This window comes from Paroedura picta, chromosome 16 (assembly GCF_049243985.1).
Source record: "Paroedura picta isolate Pp20150507F chromosome 16, Ppicta_v3.0, whole genome shotgun sequence".
NCBI classification, from domain to species: Eukaryota; Metazoa; Chordata; class Lepidosauria; order Squamata; family Gekkonidae; genus Paroedura; species Paroedura picta.
Window position 1 is genome coordinate 18,118,106 of NC_135384.1, and position 18,778 is coordinate 18,136,883.

General features: G+C 48.3%; 1 protein-coding gene across 3 annotated transcripts; it reads left to right on the forward strand.

The window, feature by feature from the left end:
• The first annotated feature begins 1,247 nt into the window (after positions 1 to 1,247).
• On the forward strand, positions 1,248 to 17,437 carry RCN3 (reticulocalbin 3). Of its 3 annotated transcripts, none has more exons than XM_077315898.1 (7): positions 1,248 to 1,402; positions 3,601 to 3,845; positions 5,077 to 5,270; positions 7,879 to 8,051; positions 8,694 to 8,754; positions 12,514 to 12,713; positions 15,699 to 17,437. In XM_077315898.1, the coding sequence occupies exons 2-7, from the start codon at positions 3,613 to 3,615 to the stop codon at positions 15,804 to 15,806; spliced, it is 969 nt and encodes a 322-aa protein (XP_077172013.1). In that variant the 5' UTR covers positions 1,248 to 1,402; positions 3,601 to 3,612; the 3' UTR covers positions 15,807 to 17,437. The 3 variants fall into 3 exon arrangements, with proteins under 3 accessions (XP_077172013.1, XP_077172011.1, XP_077172012.1); XM_077315896.1 differs by having other exon boundaries at positions 17,269 to 17,437; XM_077315897.1 differs by lacking the exon at positions 1,248 to 1,402 and adding an exon at positions 1,552 to 1,699 and having other exon boundaries at positions 17,269 to 17,437.
• Positions 17,438 to 18,778: the final 1,341 nt, after the last annotated feature.

Here is an 18,778-nt window from a genome sequence, read left to right on the forward strand (position 1 = left end):
GGGATGTGATGTTAAGAGCACTGGACTCTAATCTGGAGTTTGATTCTTCACTCCTCCACATGCAGCCAAGTGGGTGATCTTGGGGTAGTCACAATTCTCTTTGGGCTGTTCTTATGGAGCAGTTGTCTTAGAGCTCTCAGCCACACCGACCTCACAGGGTTGTTGTGGGGAGAGGAAGGAAGAGGTATTTGTAAGCTGTTTGGGACTCCTTCGGGTGGTGAAAAGTGGGGTATAAAAAAAACAGCTCTTCTCTTCTTCATCCTCTGAAACTGGCATTTCCTCCAGGGAAATTAATCCCCGTCATCTAAAGATCAAGTCCAAGAGGGCTCCAAGCCCCACCTGGAAGTGGCAGGCCCAGGATGGCTGCCCTTCAGACTGGAGAAGGGTCATACGTCTAATATGATGACTTTGCCCTGTTCCCTCACTCAGATGCAGGGTTTGTTCCTCCCCACTTTCTGGCTATTTTCTTATTCTGTGAAATCTATGGCTGCCCCCCCCCCCTTCACTTAATTGTATTTTACTGCTGGCTCGACACAGGAACAGTGAAAGATTTTTCTACCTTAGGACTTTTGCATCATCTCCTCATGGCAGGACTCGTGTTGGATCAAAAGATTGTCTGCTTTGGGGGGGGGGGGATGGATGAAAGTTAAAGGGTGCCTTTGGTGCAATCTACAGGATGCTGTTTAACAACATGGATCTCCCAGTGTTCTTGTGCTAGGAAAGGGGGGGTGTTGGAGCAAGGAACAGAGGGACGATGGAAGACCCTAACTTCCTGTGCCACGGCATGTTGGGTCTACCTAAATAAAGGGAGTAAACTAGAGGGGGGGAACCGATGTGTGCCGGCCTGAGGTCCTCTGGGGGGGGGGGGGGGAATAAAAATGTACTGAGGAAACGCAGGAGTCCTTTCGAGTCCCCAGCGTGTGATGTGGCTGAGGATAGAGGGCAGAGCGCCAAGAGACCTGAGAATCTGCACTGGAGGTCTCCTGCCTGCGGGCTGGCGTGGGGAGACACTTGGATGGGCCCCAAATCAACAACTGATTTCCGTTATCAAGGCGCGTGCCCTCCCCGCCCCACAGGCCGGCCACGCCGATGGTGGCTGGGCGGACTGGGGAGGGGCGCCTGAGAGGCCCCAGTTGGCGGCTCGCGAAAGGGAGCCCCGGAGCCCGCCCGGCTCGCCCAGAAAGGAAAGTTTGGGAAGAATCGGACTTCGTGTCAACGTGGCGCCCCTCGGCCAGTCCGGGGACGCGTCGGCCACGCCCCTCCCTCGGCGGCGCCCTCCGATTGGCCTCCGCTGGGACGAGGGGCGTGGCTCGGAGAGACACCAAGGCGGGGTTGGGGGATGAGCCGGCGCTGCATTTGGAGTGGGGGCGCGAGGCGGCTGCCGGGCTTGCTGGTGGGAAAGGTAAAGAGAAGAACCGCGCTGGGAGGCGGGATCGGGTGAAGGACCCATGGTGGACAGGGAGGAGGATCTACTGTGATTCGGTTCTTTTTTTTGGGGGGGGCGGGGGGCAGCACGAGGAAGGGGTGGCCCGGTGCGGTAGAAATTTGGTGGGAGGGCACCCCTGGGGGGGATGCATTTTCCGGCGGCTGTGCGGAGGAAGGAGAAAGGGGTGCCCTGGCCCTGGGGGCTTCCGCTAGAAAGGGCAACAGAGTTCGATCGGGAGCCTTCGCCCGCCCCCTGCTCCCTGGGTGCGCACCAGTAAGTATGACGCTTTCTTTGGGGGGCTCCGGCTTGGAGGGGGCGTCCGCAGGCGCTTTGCTGTTTGGAAAGGACGGTGAGAAGAAGCGGTGGGTGGGACGCCTTCCAAATGCACAAATCGGGCAGAGAAGGGATTGCAGCGGGAAGCGCAGATCTTTGCTCCGGAACGGGATTCCGGGTCCCCACCCGTAAAGAGGGGTGCCAGCCCCGCTGCTAATCTCCTTTGTTTTAGGCTCAGTTGTGCTTTCCTACCATCTCTTTCCAATCTTAGGTCGTCTTCCAATCGGACGATACTTTTGGAAAGCGTCCGGGATGCCAGAGGAGGACCTTCTTCCGACTTTGGCTCCTCAAGATGAGGCTTTCTTTGGGGGGTGGGGGTGGGGGTTGCTCTCCATATGGTTTGGGGGCATTCCAGCGCAGCGAAGCCATTGGCGTGTGTCTTTACTTTTGTGCGGGGACAGAAGAAACTCCAGTTTGGGTTTCCAGCCCCCTATGCCAGTGGTCCAAGCGACTGGGCACTCTCCGGGTTCTCTCTGTACCACAAGCCCCGAAATAATGGGATGTGCTTGACTGGCCGCTTTCATCCTCTCTGGCTTTGTGCAGAACTGAGTGGGGGCAGCTTTAATGGAGGGGCCTCCAGGAACTGAACGTCCTGTATTTTGAGCAGCACAACTGGGAACTGGCCTACTTCTCTGCTGTTGGGGCAACCAGGGTTCTTTTGCTTGCAAAGTTTGCCTTTCGAACAGCAGGTGCAGTCCTGATTTCAAAAACTTGTTTTCCTCCTACTCTGGGCTCCCCACTCCCACCCCTGCCTCTTCCATCTTTCCCCAAAACTCCTTGGAGATCAAGACTTAAGTCTGGTTGGCATGGATTAGAATTGAGAGCAGATGGGATTCCTTGGTTTTATACAGCAATCAATCAGAACTCCAGTTCTCTAAAACTGAGTATGGGTGTATTTATGGGTGCTTGTTTGAGGGTGGTAAGAAAGGGTCAAAGTTTATTATATTTATAAATATAATAAATAAATAAGTGAAACAACGTGGCAGAAAAGGTGACTGGGGACACATTTGGTCAGAGTCTGTCTTTATTTTAGGCATTCCACCGTAGCGAGGCAGTTTGCAAATATGTTTGCTTTTATGTCCATTTTAGTATGGCTGAAGAAGGCCTTGTGGAGTGAAACAGGTAGTGCGGCTACCTTATGGGGGAAGATATCATAGAATCATAAAACATAGAGTTGGAAGGAGCCCTGCAGGCCATCTAGTCCAACCCCCTGCTCAACGCAGGATCAGCCCTGAGCATCCTAAAGATGTAGCTGAATGGTAGTGCTTTGTATAGAACCAATCCTGTGTAAAGTTCCTGGAATCCCTTAAGATCTTGCTTTGTTAGCTGAATTCTCTTCTTGAGCCCCTGGAGAGTACCGTAACACTAGTGAGCCAGATGTATTATATTTTTTAAAAAGGGGAGAAAGAGCTATGAGGGCTGTTAGTTTCCTGAGCAGTGGGGAAGAGGAATAGAGTTTGAGTTAAAGGCAGGGGTCAGAGAGTAAACTCCAGTCCTTTTTTCCCATTTCTTCTCCTGACTGCATCTCCTGTCTCTCATGGCTCTTGTCTATGCAGGTTCCATGATACCCAGCAAAACCTTTTGGGGGGACGTCAAAAGATACCCTTTCCTCTTTTCACTAGTAGAAAAGCTGGATGGATACAGCACCCCTGGAATCCTGAAACCAGGGGGGATTGTGGGGTGTCTTGCAGTGATAGTGGGAGGAACAGATGAGTGTGAACAGGGAGGGTGGTTTGAATTCTTCAGTCAGCCAGCTTTGATTTGGAATGTGATGTCCAGCTGAGTGGACCAGCTTCTGACATGGTGTGAAGGAGTGTCTCTTTCCTTGCTAACACTTCTAGGTTGTGTGAACTATGGCTTGGCAAAAGATGCTGTATTCCTGCTGTCTCTTGACCATGTGCCTCACTTATGTCCTGGCCAAGCCGCCCCCTGACAAGAAGGACCGTGTCCACCATGGCCAGGACCTCAGTGACCATACCCATGATGACAAACAGGATTTCCAGTATGATCATGAAGCCTTCTTGGGCAAAGAGGAGGCCAAGACATTTGATCAGCTGTCTCCTGAAGAGAGCAAAGCGCGACTTGGGTAAGGGCAGAGTTGAGCTTATCTGGCCATAATGTTGCACAGGTTTGTAACTGAGTAGCTGACCACAGAATTTTGTGTCCTACATTCTGAGGAAAAGCAAGTTTCTAGTCCCTAATATGTTGACATAGAGAGCTCAAGTTTCTAAAAGGACCGGAAAACCTTTTGGCCCTGTGAAGCCAACTCAGGCTGGCTTACTGTCAAAAGTCTGGGCATGATTCTGGACCTTTCATTAGCAATGGAGGCTCAAATCATGAAGACAGCCTGCCAGGCATTTTTCCATCTGCGCCAGGTGAGGCAGCCGGCACTGTACCGCTTGGAGCTGGACCTAGCTAGTGTGATCCATGCCATGATCACCTCTAGATTAGACTTCTACAACTCACTGTATGCAGGGCTGCCCTTTAGACTGCTCCAGAAATACCAACTGGTCCAAAATGCAGGTGCATGAGTCCTCACAGGGACTCAATATGGAGCACCCATAACACTGGTGCTCACCCAGCTGCATTGGCTCCAGAGCAGGGTCAAGGTGCTCACTTTTCAAGCCCTAAGCCAGGCTTTCTCAACCAGGATTTCATGAAACGGGGTTTCTTGATGGCCCTGGAAAAGTTTCCCAAATATATGGGAGTTAATTAATTTTTAATATATATATTTGTTAAATATCAGGTGATATGATCATTTATGGTCATGTTGACCCCCCCCCCCCAAAAAAAAAGGTGAATGATGAGCCTGGGGGAAGGAAGGGGGGCGGGTGGGTGTGTATACAGCTCTGCTTCCCAACCATATTCTACACGATGTCTATTCGGGGTTTATTGAACTTTGAAGAATGTTTCAGGGGTTTCTCAATGGTCAAAAAGTCAAGTGATCTGGGACAAGTGTACTTGCAGGATCGCATTTTCCCCTATAATCCCCCAAGAGCACTGAGATCCTTGGAATAACATCTGCTAGGGGTCCCCAGCCCCCAAAAGGCAAGGTTGACCTGGACCTTTTCAACCTGATCCCAGCCTGTTGGAATAAACTCCCAGAAGAGAACAGGTCCCGGTGGGGCCTGAATGAGCTATGCAGGACCTGTAAAGTGGAGCTCTTCCACCAGGCTTATGGCTGAGGCCAAAAATAGCATCCACCATGGAATGGCTGCCTTTACTGCCAGGGGAGGGGGGAGAAGGAAGTGGAAGATCGGCTCCTGCTCTTTCTCAAATATCTCTTCATTTATTTGCAACAATGTGCTACCTTGCAGGAAGATTGTAGACCGGATTGACCGGGATGGGGATGGCTTTGTGACTCAGCCCGAGTTGAAGGACTGGATCAAGCATACTCAGAACCGCTACATCTATGAAAACGTGGACAAGAACTGGAAAGATTATGACAGCAATAATGACGGACACATAGCCTGGGAGGAGTTCAAGAATACTACCTATGGTTACTATGAAGGTAGAGACAGAGCAAAGGAAGCTGTGTGTGATGGAGGGATGTGATGTCTGAGAAAACAACTTGGAGCTTTAGACCACAGGTGGCCAAACACAGGTGGCTCTCCAGATGTCCATGGACTACAATTAACACAAGGCCCTGCCTTGTGTTTCCCTTAAGGGGAAAATGGATTAATTTTACAAAGTCTAGTAAAGGGCTCTGTAGTGGTTAGAGCATCAGGTCAGGGCCTGAGAGATGCAGGATCAAATTCCTGCATGCCATAAAAGTTGCAGGGTAACTGTGGGCCATTCATTCACTCTTTCTCTCAGCCTTGTTTACCTTGTAGGGATGTTGTGAAATGGGGGAGGATCATGTAACTCCTGGGGAGGGTGGGGTAGAAATTGTGAGACTCAGCAAGGGCTTCTCCAAGCAGAGTGTTAAGGAGATGAATTCCTTTGGGAGTTGGAGGACTTTGTGGATACCCTGGAGCACAGTCCCAGGGCTGGAAATCGGGATAGTCTTGAAAGTGAAGCTAAGTCTCAAGAATTTGAAAGAGTAAGGGACCTATTTATCTGAAGCCTCCAAACTCTTACATCCATTTCAGAGATGTTTACATCTGTTAGTCCTGCAGCAAGTCTGGCTGACAGACACAGGATCGAGTGTCCGAGTTTCTTTCCCATCTCTTACTCCTTCCTAGTAGCAGCGTTGTTGTAGCTGGCCGAGGTTGAAAGTGTCAGGCTGCTGTGCTGGTTTACCTGGGAAGGGCCTTTGTGTTCCTGGCATTTCTGCCTCCTCTGGGAGCCAGCTGGAAAGGGGTTGGCTGGGTCTAAGAAGCCAGTTTTGGCTGTTGGGACAGAATAAGGGATCTATGGGACAATTGTTAATTGTCAGAAGCCTGTGAACCATCAGTTACTGGGCAGATGCAATTGTTCTGTCCTTGCATAAGCAAAAACCAAAATGGACATTTTTTTTCCAATTTCAAAATGGTTGAATGACCGAAACACACTGTGATCTGCACACTCAAACTGCAGGATCTTTCTTAGTTCCCTTTAACCCAGTATCCTGCTTCTGTCACTGGCTAGCCATATATTCCCAGAAGGCTCATAAGCAAGGCATGGAAGCAAGAATTGTCCCCTGCAGTTTGTCTCCAGAATTATGGTAGATCCCCCTCCCCCAGGTATATCATCCAAAAAGGGGTGGTTAGCTTATATTTGCATACAGGTTATAGTTCTATCCAATAACTTTGTGTACACAAATATAACACTTTTTGGTTGGCTTATCATATATTCAGGGTCATTTTCCTTTGAATTAAATACAGTTATATCCTCTAGGGATCTATGTAATCCCTTTTTTAGCCCATCTAGGAGTCATTGCACGCTTTGTAGTAGTGAGTTCTGTAAGATGCTTCCTGCAGGAGATTGGGCAGGTGATTCAGAACAAGAATTTAATTGGAAGAAGTTGAGTTCTAGCATTTCTGTGAGTGAGTGGAGAGGGAGGGAAGTCTGTTTCTCTGTGCATTCCTCATGCCGTTCATCATGTTTCATAAATTGCAACTGTGTCTTCTTGTGGTTGTATTTTCCCCCCTCAACAAACAACCCTCTGAAATCCCGCAAGTATCTTAGTTACCTCTTTTTAACCATTGGTGAGATGGTGCAACCAGGCCTTGTGCATTTGGTATGTGCCTGCATCATAGCTTCACATAAAGGCATTATGCCATTGCCCAGCTTATTTCCAGTCCTCTTTGCATCAATGCCTAACATGGAAGGGGTCTGTTTTTTTAATTGCTTCCGTATGCTGCTTGAGAACATTTGCAAGGGTGAACTACGTAATGCACATTTTCCAGGGAAGTCCCAGGGCTGGTCAGCAGTGATAATAGTTCTGTGCTCAGAACATGATGCTTAGGTGATGGGCACTCCATTCAGAGCAGCACCAGGAGAAGGAGTTTAAAGTCTTTTGCCCCATGTTGTGTGTTTGACCTGAATCAGCATGGGGGAATTGCTGTGTAGACTCTCAATACATCCAGGTTTCACCAATGTGATGAATAGCAGCTGCCTGGCACTGGGAGGAAGGGACAGAGTAAAGCCCCCTCGCCCTCCGTTCTCTGGTTCCAATCCAGATTGGACCTGTGTGCAGATTCCAAGCACAGAACATTGACCCAGTCCAGCAACCTCCCTGGGAAAAGCATGTGATGTAATCAGATCTTTAAGATCCACCACCAACCAGGTCAAAGAGAGGAGTGGGTCTATTTTCTTTGTCCCAATGTGCATCACGTTAGACTTGGCAACATCACTTCTCACCACTGACTCCAGATCGTCTATGAATGAATTAAATAGCACCAGTCTGGGCAGAGATCCTCGGAAAACCTGCAGTTCACATCCTTATTGTTTCTAGTTGCACAATCACCCATGACAAGGAATCTATTCCAACCTGAGAAGTTTCTTTGGTATAGATAGTGTCAATTCATTGCTTGAGAATTGGGTCTGTTTTACAGGGCTTGTTTCCATGGTCTAATGTTCTTCTGGTCCCATGAATGACACAAGAGTTAACAAGGAACCATATTTTTCTTGTAGGAGAGTCTCTGTTGATTGTGTGAAAAAGTCGACTATGGGCATCTGTTGTCTTTTCCTTTTAGGTGATTCCTTTGGTGATCTTGAAAACAAAGAGACGTACCAGAAAATGCTGGCTAGGGATGAGCGGAGATTCAAGGCAGCCGACAAAGATGGGGACCTGATCGCTACAAGGGAAGAGTTCACAGCCTTCCTTCACCCTGAGGAATTTGACTACATGAAAGATGTGGTAGTGACGGTAAGAATGGGGTTGCTTGACTCTTGGAAAAGAAGGTTACAGGAGCATAAATCAGGGATGACTTCAGTTCTATGTCAAACCTTGTTTCATGTACTACACTTGGGGTTAGATATACTGTACCTTTTGTCATGGTGGAAACCAAATCCTTTCAAAATAACTGATTTGCCTCCACACAAACCACACAACTCTTTATACCGATTATATTTAATTCATTTATACCATTCTTCTGTCTCCCATGGGGATCCAAAGTGTTTGGAATATTCTCCATTTTATCCTTGCAACGACCCTGCGAGGCTGAGTGTGTGTGAGACGGGCCAAGGTCGTCCAGTGAACTTCCATTTCAGAGTGGGGATTTGATCTGGTTTCCCAGATCCTGCCTGGAACAAAGGCATGTGGAGTGGGGCTGTATTTAGCAGGGGAATTGGGCAAGTGGGAAAAGGTTGGCAGGATCGAGTCCCAAAACCACACTGCTGCCTGTACCTGCAGACCTCTTTGGGGGAATTTGCTTTAAGTTCCTTCAGGCTGGACAGCTGAAGCAAGTGTGAAGGTTCCTTGTGATGTTCCTTGCCCAGATCACCCAAGGATGGGCCTTTCCTTTACTGAGATTTACTGCACAGTTGCCGGGTCTTTCCTGTTTTTCAGGAAACCATTGAGGACATAGACAAGAATGGGGATGGCCTCGTAGGAGTGGATGAATATCTTGGTAAGAAAGAAGTTTATGGGAGCATGTTGTTGGCATCCTGTTTTGACTTGTCCGTACTGGGAAGCAGACTGTTCGTCTTCAGAACTGTGTGTGTTAAGTGCCATGACTTATTCTGACATGCATTAATGACCTCCAAAATGTGGAGTCCTTATGAAGAAGTTGGCTTTTTATACTCCGCTTATATGCAAAGGTATCTCAAAGAGGCTTCAGGCCTCTTTAACCGAAGTGGACAAGTTGCTAGGGTCAGTGAGGGCAACCATTTGTCCCTTAGATCAGGGGTAGTCAACCTGTGGTCCTCCAGATGTTCACGGACTACAATTCCCATGAACCCCTGCCAGCGAATGCCTTAGAACCCCTGCCTTAGATCCCTGCCCACCTTGGCTGCTCAGATTGGGCGACAAGCAGATAGGAGGCCCCTTGAGGGATACTGTAAATCTCTTCCTAACATCAGGAGATTTCCTTGAGGGCCTCTAGGGGGCAGTGGTGCGCCCTCTGCTGGAAAAAACATTGCTGGACCCGTGGGACCCTGCCAGCTACTGTCCAGTCTCACATTTTGCATTTCTGGGCAAGGTAGTGGAGCAGACCACAGCGGATAAGCTCCTAGCATTCTTGGAAGAAACTTCGGCCCTGGATCCATACCAGTCTGGCTTCTAACCTGGCCATGGGGTGGAGACTGTGCTGGTCGCCTTGATAGATGATATCCGGCGCCAGCTGGATCAAGGTGGTTCGGGCATTCCTGTGCTTTTAGATCTGTCGGGCACATTTAATGTTGTCGACCACAAGATTTTGGCCCACCGCCTTGCCAGGGCCGGAATCAGGGGGACCGCACTACAATGGCTAGTCTCCTTTCTCCGGAACCGGACACAGAGGGTTGCAGTGGAGGAAGAGTTGTCAGCCCCTTTCGGACTCCCATGTGGATTACCTCAGGGGGCGATACTCTCCCCTACACTTTTCAACATCTATATGCACCTTCTAGCCCAGCTGGTCTGGGCTATGGGCTGGGTTGCCATCAATATGCAGATGACACCCAGCTCTACTTCCTAATGGACAGCCGGCCGGACTCCCCCCCACCCCCGATACATTTGTCAGATGTTTAGAAGCAGTGGCTGGATGGCTCAGGCCTGAAACTCAACCCTCCAAGACGGAGGACCGGTGGCTGAGTAGGAGGGGACAGGATCAGGAAGCGTGTCTCCCATGCCTGGATGGGGTGCAATTAACACCGGGACCAGAAGCCAGGAACTCGGGTGTGACCTTTGATACCTCCCTTTCCATGGAGGCTCAGGTCACAAAAGTAGCCCAAACGGCGTTCTTTCATCTGCACCAAGTGCGGCTACTAGCGCCCTACCTGCCCTCCAAACACTTGGCGACAGTAATCCATGCAACGGTCACTTCCAGACTAGACTAGTGTAACCCACTCTTGGCTTTGATCCAGAAATTGTGGCTGCAAGGGTCCTCACTGGAACATCTTGCAGGGCCCATATTCAGCCGGTGCTACGCCATCTGCACTGGTTACCAGTCTGCTTCCGGATCAAGTTTAAGGTTTTGGCTTTAACCTTTAAGGCTAGATGCCGCCTGGGTTCTGCTTATCTGTGGGACCGCCTATCTGCTTATGCCCCCCACAGGGCTCTTCACTCTGCGGGTATGAATTTACTGCTGGTCTTGGCCCATGGGACATACGCCTGGCCTTGACCAGGGCCAGGGCTTTTTTGGTCCTGGCCCCAACCTGGTGGAATGAGCTCCTGGAAATGCTGAGGGCTCTGTGGGATTTGTCAACTTTCTGCAGGGCCTGCAAGACAGAGCTCTTCTGCCAGGCATATGGTTGAGGCCAGGGCAGCTCCCAGCGCTGTCAGCTGTGGATCTCTAGCTGAAACGCGCTAAGTCCCTCGCTCCCAGCTAGAGAGTAATAGACCTTTGCTGGACGGGGGGAGGGGAGTGGGTTATATATTTATTATCCGCCATCTTGATTTTGTGTTTTAATTATGTTTTAATGGGTTTTTATGGGATTTTATTGTATTCATGGATCTTTGTAAACTGCCGCAAGACATTTGAGAATGGCGGCATATAAACATAAATAAATAAATAAGTAGCCTTCCTCTTCAGACCACAGACACCCTGTGAAGTAGGTGGGGCAGAGAGAGCTCTGACAGAACTGTTTTGAGGGAGCTCAGAGAGAAACATCTCTGTGAGAACAGCTGTAACAGGACTGTGATGAGCCCAAGGTCACCCAGCTGGCTGCATGTGGAGGAGTGGGAAATCAAACCCAGCTGTCCAGATTAGAAGCTGCTGCTCTTAATCACAACACCAAGCTGGCTCTCAATATTGAGTCAGCCCATCACAGGTTGGGTCTTCCTGCTTTCCTGCTGCCTTCAACTTTTGCTAGCATTATTGTCATTTTAATATTGGGCCCCACATTTTAATTCTAGGCCCCTGATAATATCATGTGATGGCAACACCAGGACAAAAGGTTTTAAGACTTTGTGGAATCATCTGCTCCTTAATTCCCTCCCACACATACACACACGCACACGCACACACACGATCCACCTAGTCTTATTTTTCTCTTATTCGTTTAAAGGCTCTTCTTTTATTTAAATTTATTTATACTGTGATTTCTTAGCCGCTACTCTCATGAGACCAACTCGTGGCAGCTTACAGAAAATAGAATACAATAACAAATAACCATAAAATTCCCAAAGTAACCCAGCATATAAATCCCCAGTTAAATAACACTAAGAACCAGTCAGCAGTATGACTGCCAAGACAAGGTATTTTCTTGGCAGGATGCTGGACCCTGCACTGCAGATAAAAGGGGAATTCAGAATCTAAAACTGAATGTTGTTTGAAAATGGGGAAGTGGGGGACGGGGACCCCAAGATCACCCAGCCCTAGTCCCAACCCAATGCCTGGTGGAAGAGCTCATCTTGCAGGCTCTGTGGAACTGTGACAGCTCCAACTGGGCCCTCTGCTTATTCAGGAGCTCATTCCACCAGGTAGGGGCCAGGACCGAAAAGGTCCTGGCCCTGGTCGAGGGCAGGAATACGTCACGGCAGCCAGGAATCAGCAGTCTGTTAGTACCTGCAAAGTGAAGTGCCCTGCAGGGGGCATAGGGAGATAATCAGCCCCCAGAGCAGTCCTGTGTAAAGTCAATACCAAAACCTTGAACATGATTCAGAACACAACCAGCAACCAATGGAGGTGCCTCAGCGGTGGCTGGATGGGAGACCTCCAGGATGTTCCCGTTAGGACTCCAGCAGCTGCATTCTGTACCAGTTGCAATTCCGGGTCATGCTCAAGGGCAGGCCCATGTAGGGCGAGTTACAAAAGTCTATCATGGATCACTTTGGCCAGGTGTTCCAGTAGCCTTGCTTGGCAGAGATTAAATTTTAAAATTCAGAGTGTTGCAAAGTAAGGTCTAGGGCAGGGGTCATCAACCTGTGGTCCTCCAGATGTTCATGGACTACAATTCCCATGAGCCCAAGCCAGCAAACGCTGGCAGGGGCTAATGGGAATTGTAGTCCATGGACATCTGGAGGACCACAGGTTGACTACCCCTGGTCTAGGGTATCATAGCCCATTTCTTAGGACAAAGTGGAAGCCAAAAGGGACTAAGAATTTCCCAGACTTCCCAGCAACCACTTGAACATACTAGGAAACCAGCAGGGGTGGGCTGTCTGTGGCCCTCACCAAGAGGAGGCCACCAGGGTCCCCAATTTCCCTTTTGAAAACAGCATCCTATTGGGCTTTCTGTCTCTTCCCCAGGTGACCTATATTCTCCAGATTCAGGAGAGCCAGAACCTGACTGGGTGAAGACCGAGCGCCAACAGTTCTTGGATTTCCGGGACCTCAACAAAGATGGCAAAATGGATCGGGAGGAGATAGGGCACTGGATCCTGCCACCGGACTATGACCACGCCGATGTGGAGTCAAAGCACCTCCTCTTTGAGTCAGATAAGGATAAGGTGAGGATCACTTGTGATTTGCAAAGGAAACTGCAGAAAAGGTTTTTTTTCTAGCAGGAGTACAGAACAGGAAAGAGGAAGGCATGTGGGCTATAATCAGAGAGGGGACTGGAGGCCCCTCAGCCATCCTGGGGGGATACGTTTGATGGCTTCAGGTGGCTCTCGATAACCAAAGTGGACAAGTTGTTCAAGTCAGCGAAGGTGACTGCTTGCCCCATTGATCCATCTGTCTCGGTTGCGAAGAGGAGGCCCTCTAAGGGAAATTGTCGCTTTCTTCCTGGCTATTGGGGGGTTCCCAGAGTCACTGAAGGGGGCGGTGGTTCATCCCTTACTGAAACCATCACTGGATCCAGTTGCATTTCTGGGTAAGGTGGTTGAAAGGTTGGCCCAACCTGGTGGAATGAGTTCCCAGCAGAGCTGAGGGCCCTGACGGAGCTTTCACAGTTCTGCAGGGCCTGAAAAACAGCTCTTATGTCAAGCTGAGACTAGGGTTAGATCTGGGCCCATCTGTGAGGCTAGGTCATCAGGCTCCCCATGTGCACTGAGGTCCAAGTCCATAGCCTGTGGAACGAGGGGAGGGTTATTGTCGCCGCTTGGGTGGGTTGCTTGGTTTATCTTAAGGGATTTTACCGGGATTTTATTGTGGATTGTTAGCTGCCATGAGCCACTATGTGGAAGTGGCGGGCTATAAAATAAATGAATAAATATAAGCATTCCAGGAACTGGAATGTGGCAGCACTTAAGATATATTGTTTTAAACTTCAGTGCTAGTAGGGTTGCATGGATCTGGAATTGAAACCTGATTTCCTAGAATCATAGAGTTGGAAGGGACCTCATGGGTCATCTAGGCCAACCCCCTGCACTATGCAGGACACTCACATCCCTTTCGCTCATCTATTTGAACAGAAGAGAAGCCATGTTAGATCAGGCCAGCAGCCCATCCAGTCCAAAATCTTCTCTTCAGCACTCCTGAGTGTTAAGCCCTCCCCTTTAATTGCATTCTCTTAAGGCCACCTTTCTGGGCCAGCACAGTATTTTAAAAAGATGAGCAGCCCATGGAAAGCTGGAACAACAATGGAATCTAATCTCCTATGTGCCATTTCTTCAAATACCAAATCATCCCCTCCTTTCATGACACTCTCTCCACAGGGTCCTGTGTGCATGTGCATGTTTTCAACCCTGCAACAGAGGTGCTTCAGAGGTGATTGAAACACTGAATGGAGAAAGAACCAGGGTTGATTCCCCACTCTTCCTCCTGGGTGTCCTTGGGCCAGTCACAGTCCTGAGAGCTGTTCTGGCAGAGTAGTTCCGTTAGAGCTCTCAGCCTCATCTATCTCATGGCGTGTCTGACATGGAGAGAGGAAGGGAAGGCGATTGTAAGCTGCTTTGAGCCTCCTTCAGGTAGCAAAAAGCAGAGTATAAAAACCAACTTCAAAGAAGATCTTTTTCTTAAAAGAACAAAATACCCAAAACAATAATAGGAAAACAAAATTTGAGCCCAAAGGCACTTTTACGACCCACCAAGTTTTAGTCAAAGTGTGAACTTTCATGTGCACACACATTTCTTCAGACAATGGAACAAGAATCTTGAGTCCAGATAAGAGTACTCTCATGATTCTTGTTCCATTGCCTGAGGAAGTGTGCATGCACATGATAGCTCGCACCTTGAATACAACTTTGTTGGTCTTAAAAGGTGCCTTTGGACTCAAATGTTGTTCTGCTACTTCAGACCGACACAGCTCCCCATCTGAATAACAGTAAACTCTCCCCCTCCACCACCCCCCTTCAGTAAGCTGAGCTTCTTTCTTCGCTGACTGGAGGAAACAGGTGGCAGCCATTTTGAGGCAGAGTGATGTCTGTGTGAAAAAGCCTCAATGTTTCCTGGGAGGGAGGGAGGCAGCCAGCTCGGCCAGGACTTGCAGTTGACATCTTGCCTCAATCGTCCAGAAGCTGTTTTGTAGGTCTTTGAAAGATCAATGCTGTGCTGCCATTGCTAAGGAACCAGAGGACAATTTTGATAGGTCACGTTCTGCCGCACAGTCAGACTCCATCAATGGGCGTAGACTTTGCTCTATTCTGAACTCCTTTTGGACAGCTTACCTGTTCGGCACAATGCCAAGGAAATTTTCTGGGACAAGAAATCTAGATCAATGAAGCCTGACGTTCTTCTTTGTTCCCCAATGCCAGATAAGACACAGATTTCATATGAAGGAGGAAATTTTCAATTTGCCATCAAATGAGCTCATTAAAGTTAGGACAAAACCTGCTTCAGAAAGTATTTTAATTCCCCCTCTGCTGATAACCTTCCAGTTTACCTTGCCAAGGACAGAGGCAAAAGTTGATTTCCTCAGCAGGCTCGTTCAGAGGTTACTGTGTATTTCTTTTCAAAACTTTAAATAGAACATCAGGAACTCTGTTCCAGCTCTGGGCTGTAATGGCTCTTTTGGTGGAAGCTCTGCACCAACCACTAGCCACACAATTGCCAAGATATTTTGTTTCAGCTGCCAGGTTGGGTTTTCGTTTTTTTGTTTTTTGGATGAAATAATAAGGAAAAATAAATTGTTGGCAATTGGCAAACAGTGGTTCCCCCCACCTCTCTCTTTCTAGAACAAAATGCAAGAATGAAATGCAGGTGCAGTCTCAATGGGTCTAGTGGGCTTCCACTTTACTCCCAGGAAAGAGTTTTGAGGATTGCAGAGCCTATATACTTGTCTTAACAGTTCTTCCAAAAAATTGGAAGGAGGTGGGGAGAAAAAATAGCAAATATTTAGCTCAGGAACCTTTTTGGGGGGAGGCATACCTAATCTTCCTTCCTCCTCCCCCTCTGTTAATAAAATGTATAATCAACTAACAGGGTACAGGAATAATTCTGAGGTGGGTTGGAGAATTATAAACCAATAATCTTGGATGTAATTAAGTTGTAATTTTGTACTTCTCTCATTTTCTGTCCCCCTCCCTCTTTTCCTTCACCCAAATCCATCACAGGATGACAAAATAACCAAGCAGGAGATTTTGGACAATTGGAACATGTTTGTGGGCAGCCAGGCCACCAATTATGGCGAAGATTTGACAAAGGAACATGATGAGTTGTGATCTGAATGGGTTTTGAGGGGGGCAATACTCATAAGAACATCCTCCCTTAATTAAGGGGGAGAGGACACTCCAAAAGGGAATCAGTTATCTTATTTATTGGTGGAAGGGCCTGCTTGTTATCTGAGAAACTACCATAGCTGGCATACCTGGGCAGTTGAAGGGAAAGTGGCTGGTAGAATTCACTCTCGACAGTTGTCTTTCTGATCTATCCTGTTCAGCCACACATGCCCGTCTCCCTAGAGCACTGTGAAGCTTTCTGCACTATCAAGTTCTCTACCACACCAGGAGAGTTGGAGGAAAGGAGACTGCTTCTAGTGTATCCTGTTTACTCCTCAAAAGTATTTGACCTGCCTGCAGAGGCCAACGTGGCTTCACATCCTTCAGTGACGTGCAAGGCAGAAGCATTTCCTAAGGTTGATTATGCACCAATGTTTTACATCAGTTTGGCATTCAAACTGGAGTCTGCTGGGGTTGGATTGTTGTTGTCTTACATTTTCTGGAAAGACTGCACTGCTTGTACACTGTGTGGATCAGAAAATGCATTCTTGAAGGTCCAAACTGCTTCACTGGCACTTCAGCCCCTCTCTAGAGGGCCATTGGTAGATCATTATAACATTATAGACTAACAGACTATTGCAGGGGTAAACTGCGGCCCTCCAGATGTCCATGGAGTACAATTCCCATGAGCCCCTGCCAGCATTTGCTGGCAGGGGCTTGTGGGAATTGTACTCCATGGACATCTGGAGGGCCGCAGTTTGACTACCCCTGGTCTATTGTCTCAATGTGTTGCTTGTAACCTTTTTATTGCAGAGAAATAAGGAGAAAAATGCAGAGATAAAGAGAAAAGCCTGTTTTAAAAAGTAATCAAGTTGGCCAAATAGTAGAAGAAGAAAACCAGCCAAAATCCAGTGTGAGGCACAAAAACCAAAAGTAAAACATATACTTCTATGAAGTACAGTCTCTTTTCAAACAATAGGGAAAATCCTCCTGAGGTAAGAATGCAAGGCTCTGAAAAGACAAAAGCAAACTGAGAATGCAGAGGAATTTGTGGCAATACACGACAATAATGCCATAATGATCTACCAACTGCAGTTTTTAAAAATGCCCTTAGTAGTATCAGGGGAAACGATGGCTGTGGAGAGATGGAAGCAGCCTAGGTGACCCTCAAATTGCTTCTCTAAGGGGAAATGCCCATCTTCTCCATCCCGTTTTCCTCCTCTTGGGAGTAGGCTGTATGTTTCCCCTTACTACCATCAGAAACTCTACAGGGAAAGGGAAAGCAGAATGGAGGCATCTGGGAAACCCAAACTAAATGAATCTACCCACTGGATTCATCAACACCCTCCCACAAGCTACTTTTAAAGACTTTTTTGTGACATGCATCTGCAAGTGGCAGGTTAGATCCCTGTCCCTCTCACAGCCATTGCTCCCATGGGCTTCTTATGTTCCTGTTCCTCTCCAGGATGGCAAACTGTCACAGGAGGAGTTCATTGAAAGCTATCAGCGTGTCCTTGACGATGCCAAAAGTTACAGTGAAATAATGAAGCGGATGCACCCTCACCAAGAGCTGTGAACTCACACTTGTAACATTCTACATTAGCAATAAAATTATTCTCTCCTCTTCCCCTGAATATTTTGTGGCCTGGTTTGTAAAAGAGTAAACCGCAAGTCAGAGGACATAAGGCTGTCCGATTTCAGACACCAGCCTTGTCCCCCTCCAGTCACCTCCTGCGGGGGGTCACCCAGGGACATGTCTGGGGGGGGGGGCGGCAGAAGCGCCTCCGCAATGCTAAACTGGCAGCTCCTCCGGCTGGGTCCCTGCTAGGCTTCAGCACCAAAGTTGGGGTCGCGGCAAGGAAAAGGTTGAGAACCGCAGCCTTACAGGGTCTCCCTAAGTTGACTGACTGGATTTCAGGGGGGAAAATCTCATTGAGCTTCATGCAGCCAAAACAGTGTCTTAAACTATTCACCCATATTCAGATCAGCTGGTGCAGTAGAGCAGGGGTAGTCAACCTGTGGTCCTCCATATGTTCATGGGAATTGTAGTCCATGAACATATGGAGGACCACAGGTTGACTACCCCTGCAGTAGAGGCTTATTCTCTGGCTTAAACACATACAGGATCAGGCCTCTGGTCCACCACAGTCAGTCCTGTCTACTCAGACTGACAGCAGTTCTCCAGGCTCTTGGACATTGCCTGCTACCTGCTCCCTTTGCCTAAAGTTGCTGAGGACTGAACCTGGGGCCTTCTGTATGTCAAGCAGGTGTTCTGCCACTTGATCACAGCTTTTCTTTGCCTTCAACATCTGATTCTCAGAATGCAGCTTCCCTTATTCTTTGTCATCCACTCATTCATTCTGGACGTGTTTTGACAGGTTTTCAGCTCAAGGGTACCACAGCTAGGAGCCTCTTGTGGTGCAGAGTGGTAAGGCAGCTGTCTGAAAGCTCTGCCCATGAGGCTGGGAGTTCGATCCCAGCAGCCGGCTCAAGGTTGACTCAGCCTTCCATCCTTCCGAGGTCGGTGAAATGAGTACCCAGCTTGCTGGGGGGTAAACGGTAATGACTGGGGAAGGCACTGGGAAACCACCCCGTATTGAGTCTGCCATGAAAACGCTAGAGGGCGTCACCCCAAGGGTCAGACATGACTCGGTACTTGCACAGGGGATACCTTTACCTTTACTACAGCTATTTACAATATGAGAGATACCACCTTACAACCCTATCATGCTTACTCAGAAGTTAAGACTATATTCATTGCCATTTACATTGCAAAGTAAGAGCAGCTGTAGCCTTAGACAGGATTATTACCATCCAAATCAATACAAGTTAACAGCAAAACCTGATTTACCAGAGACTTTCCTTGGTAACACTAGTGAGACAGGAGGAGAAGCTAGCACAGTCATGCCTGAAATACTGCCATAAGTAAGTGTTCCACAAGTTGCAAGTACCTTATTACGCTGAGTGAAAATGTG

Coding starts and splice junctions, on each gene's coding strand:
- RCN3 (XM_077315896.1), top strand. CDS start 3,613: ATGGCTTGGCAAAAGATGCTGTATTCCTGCTGTCTCTTGACCATGTGC. Junction 8,052..8,693: donor TGAAAGATGTGGTAGTGACG/GTAAGAATGGGG, acceptor CCTGTTTTTCAG/GAAACCATTGAGGACATAGA. Junction 8,755..12,513: donor AGGAGTGGATGAATATCTTG/GTAAGAAAGAAG, acceptor TCTCTTCCCCAG/GTGACCTATATTCTCCAGAT.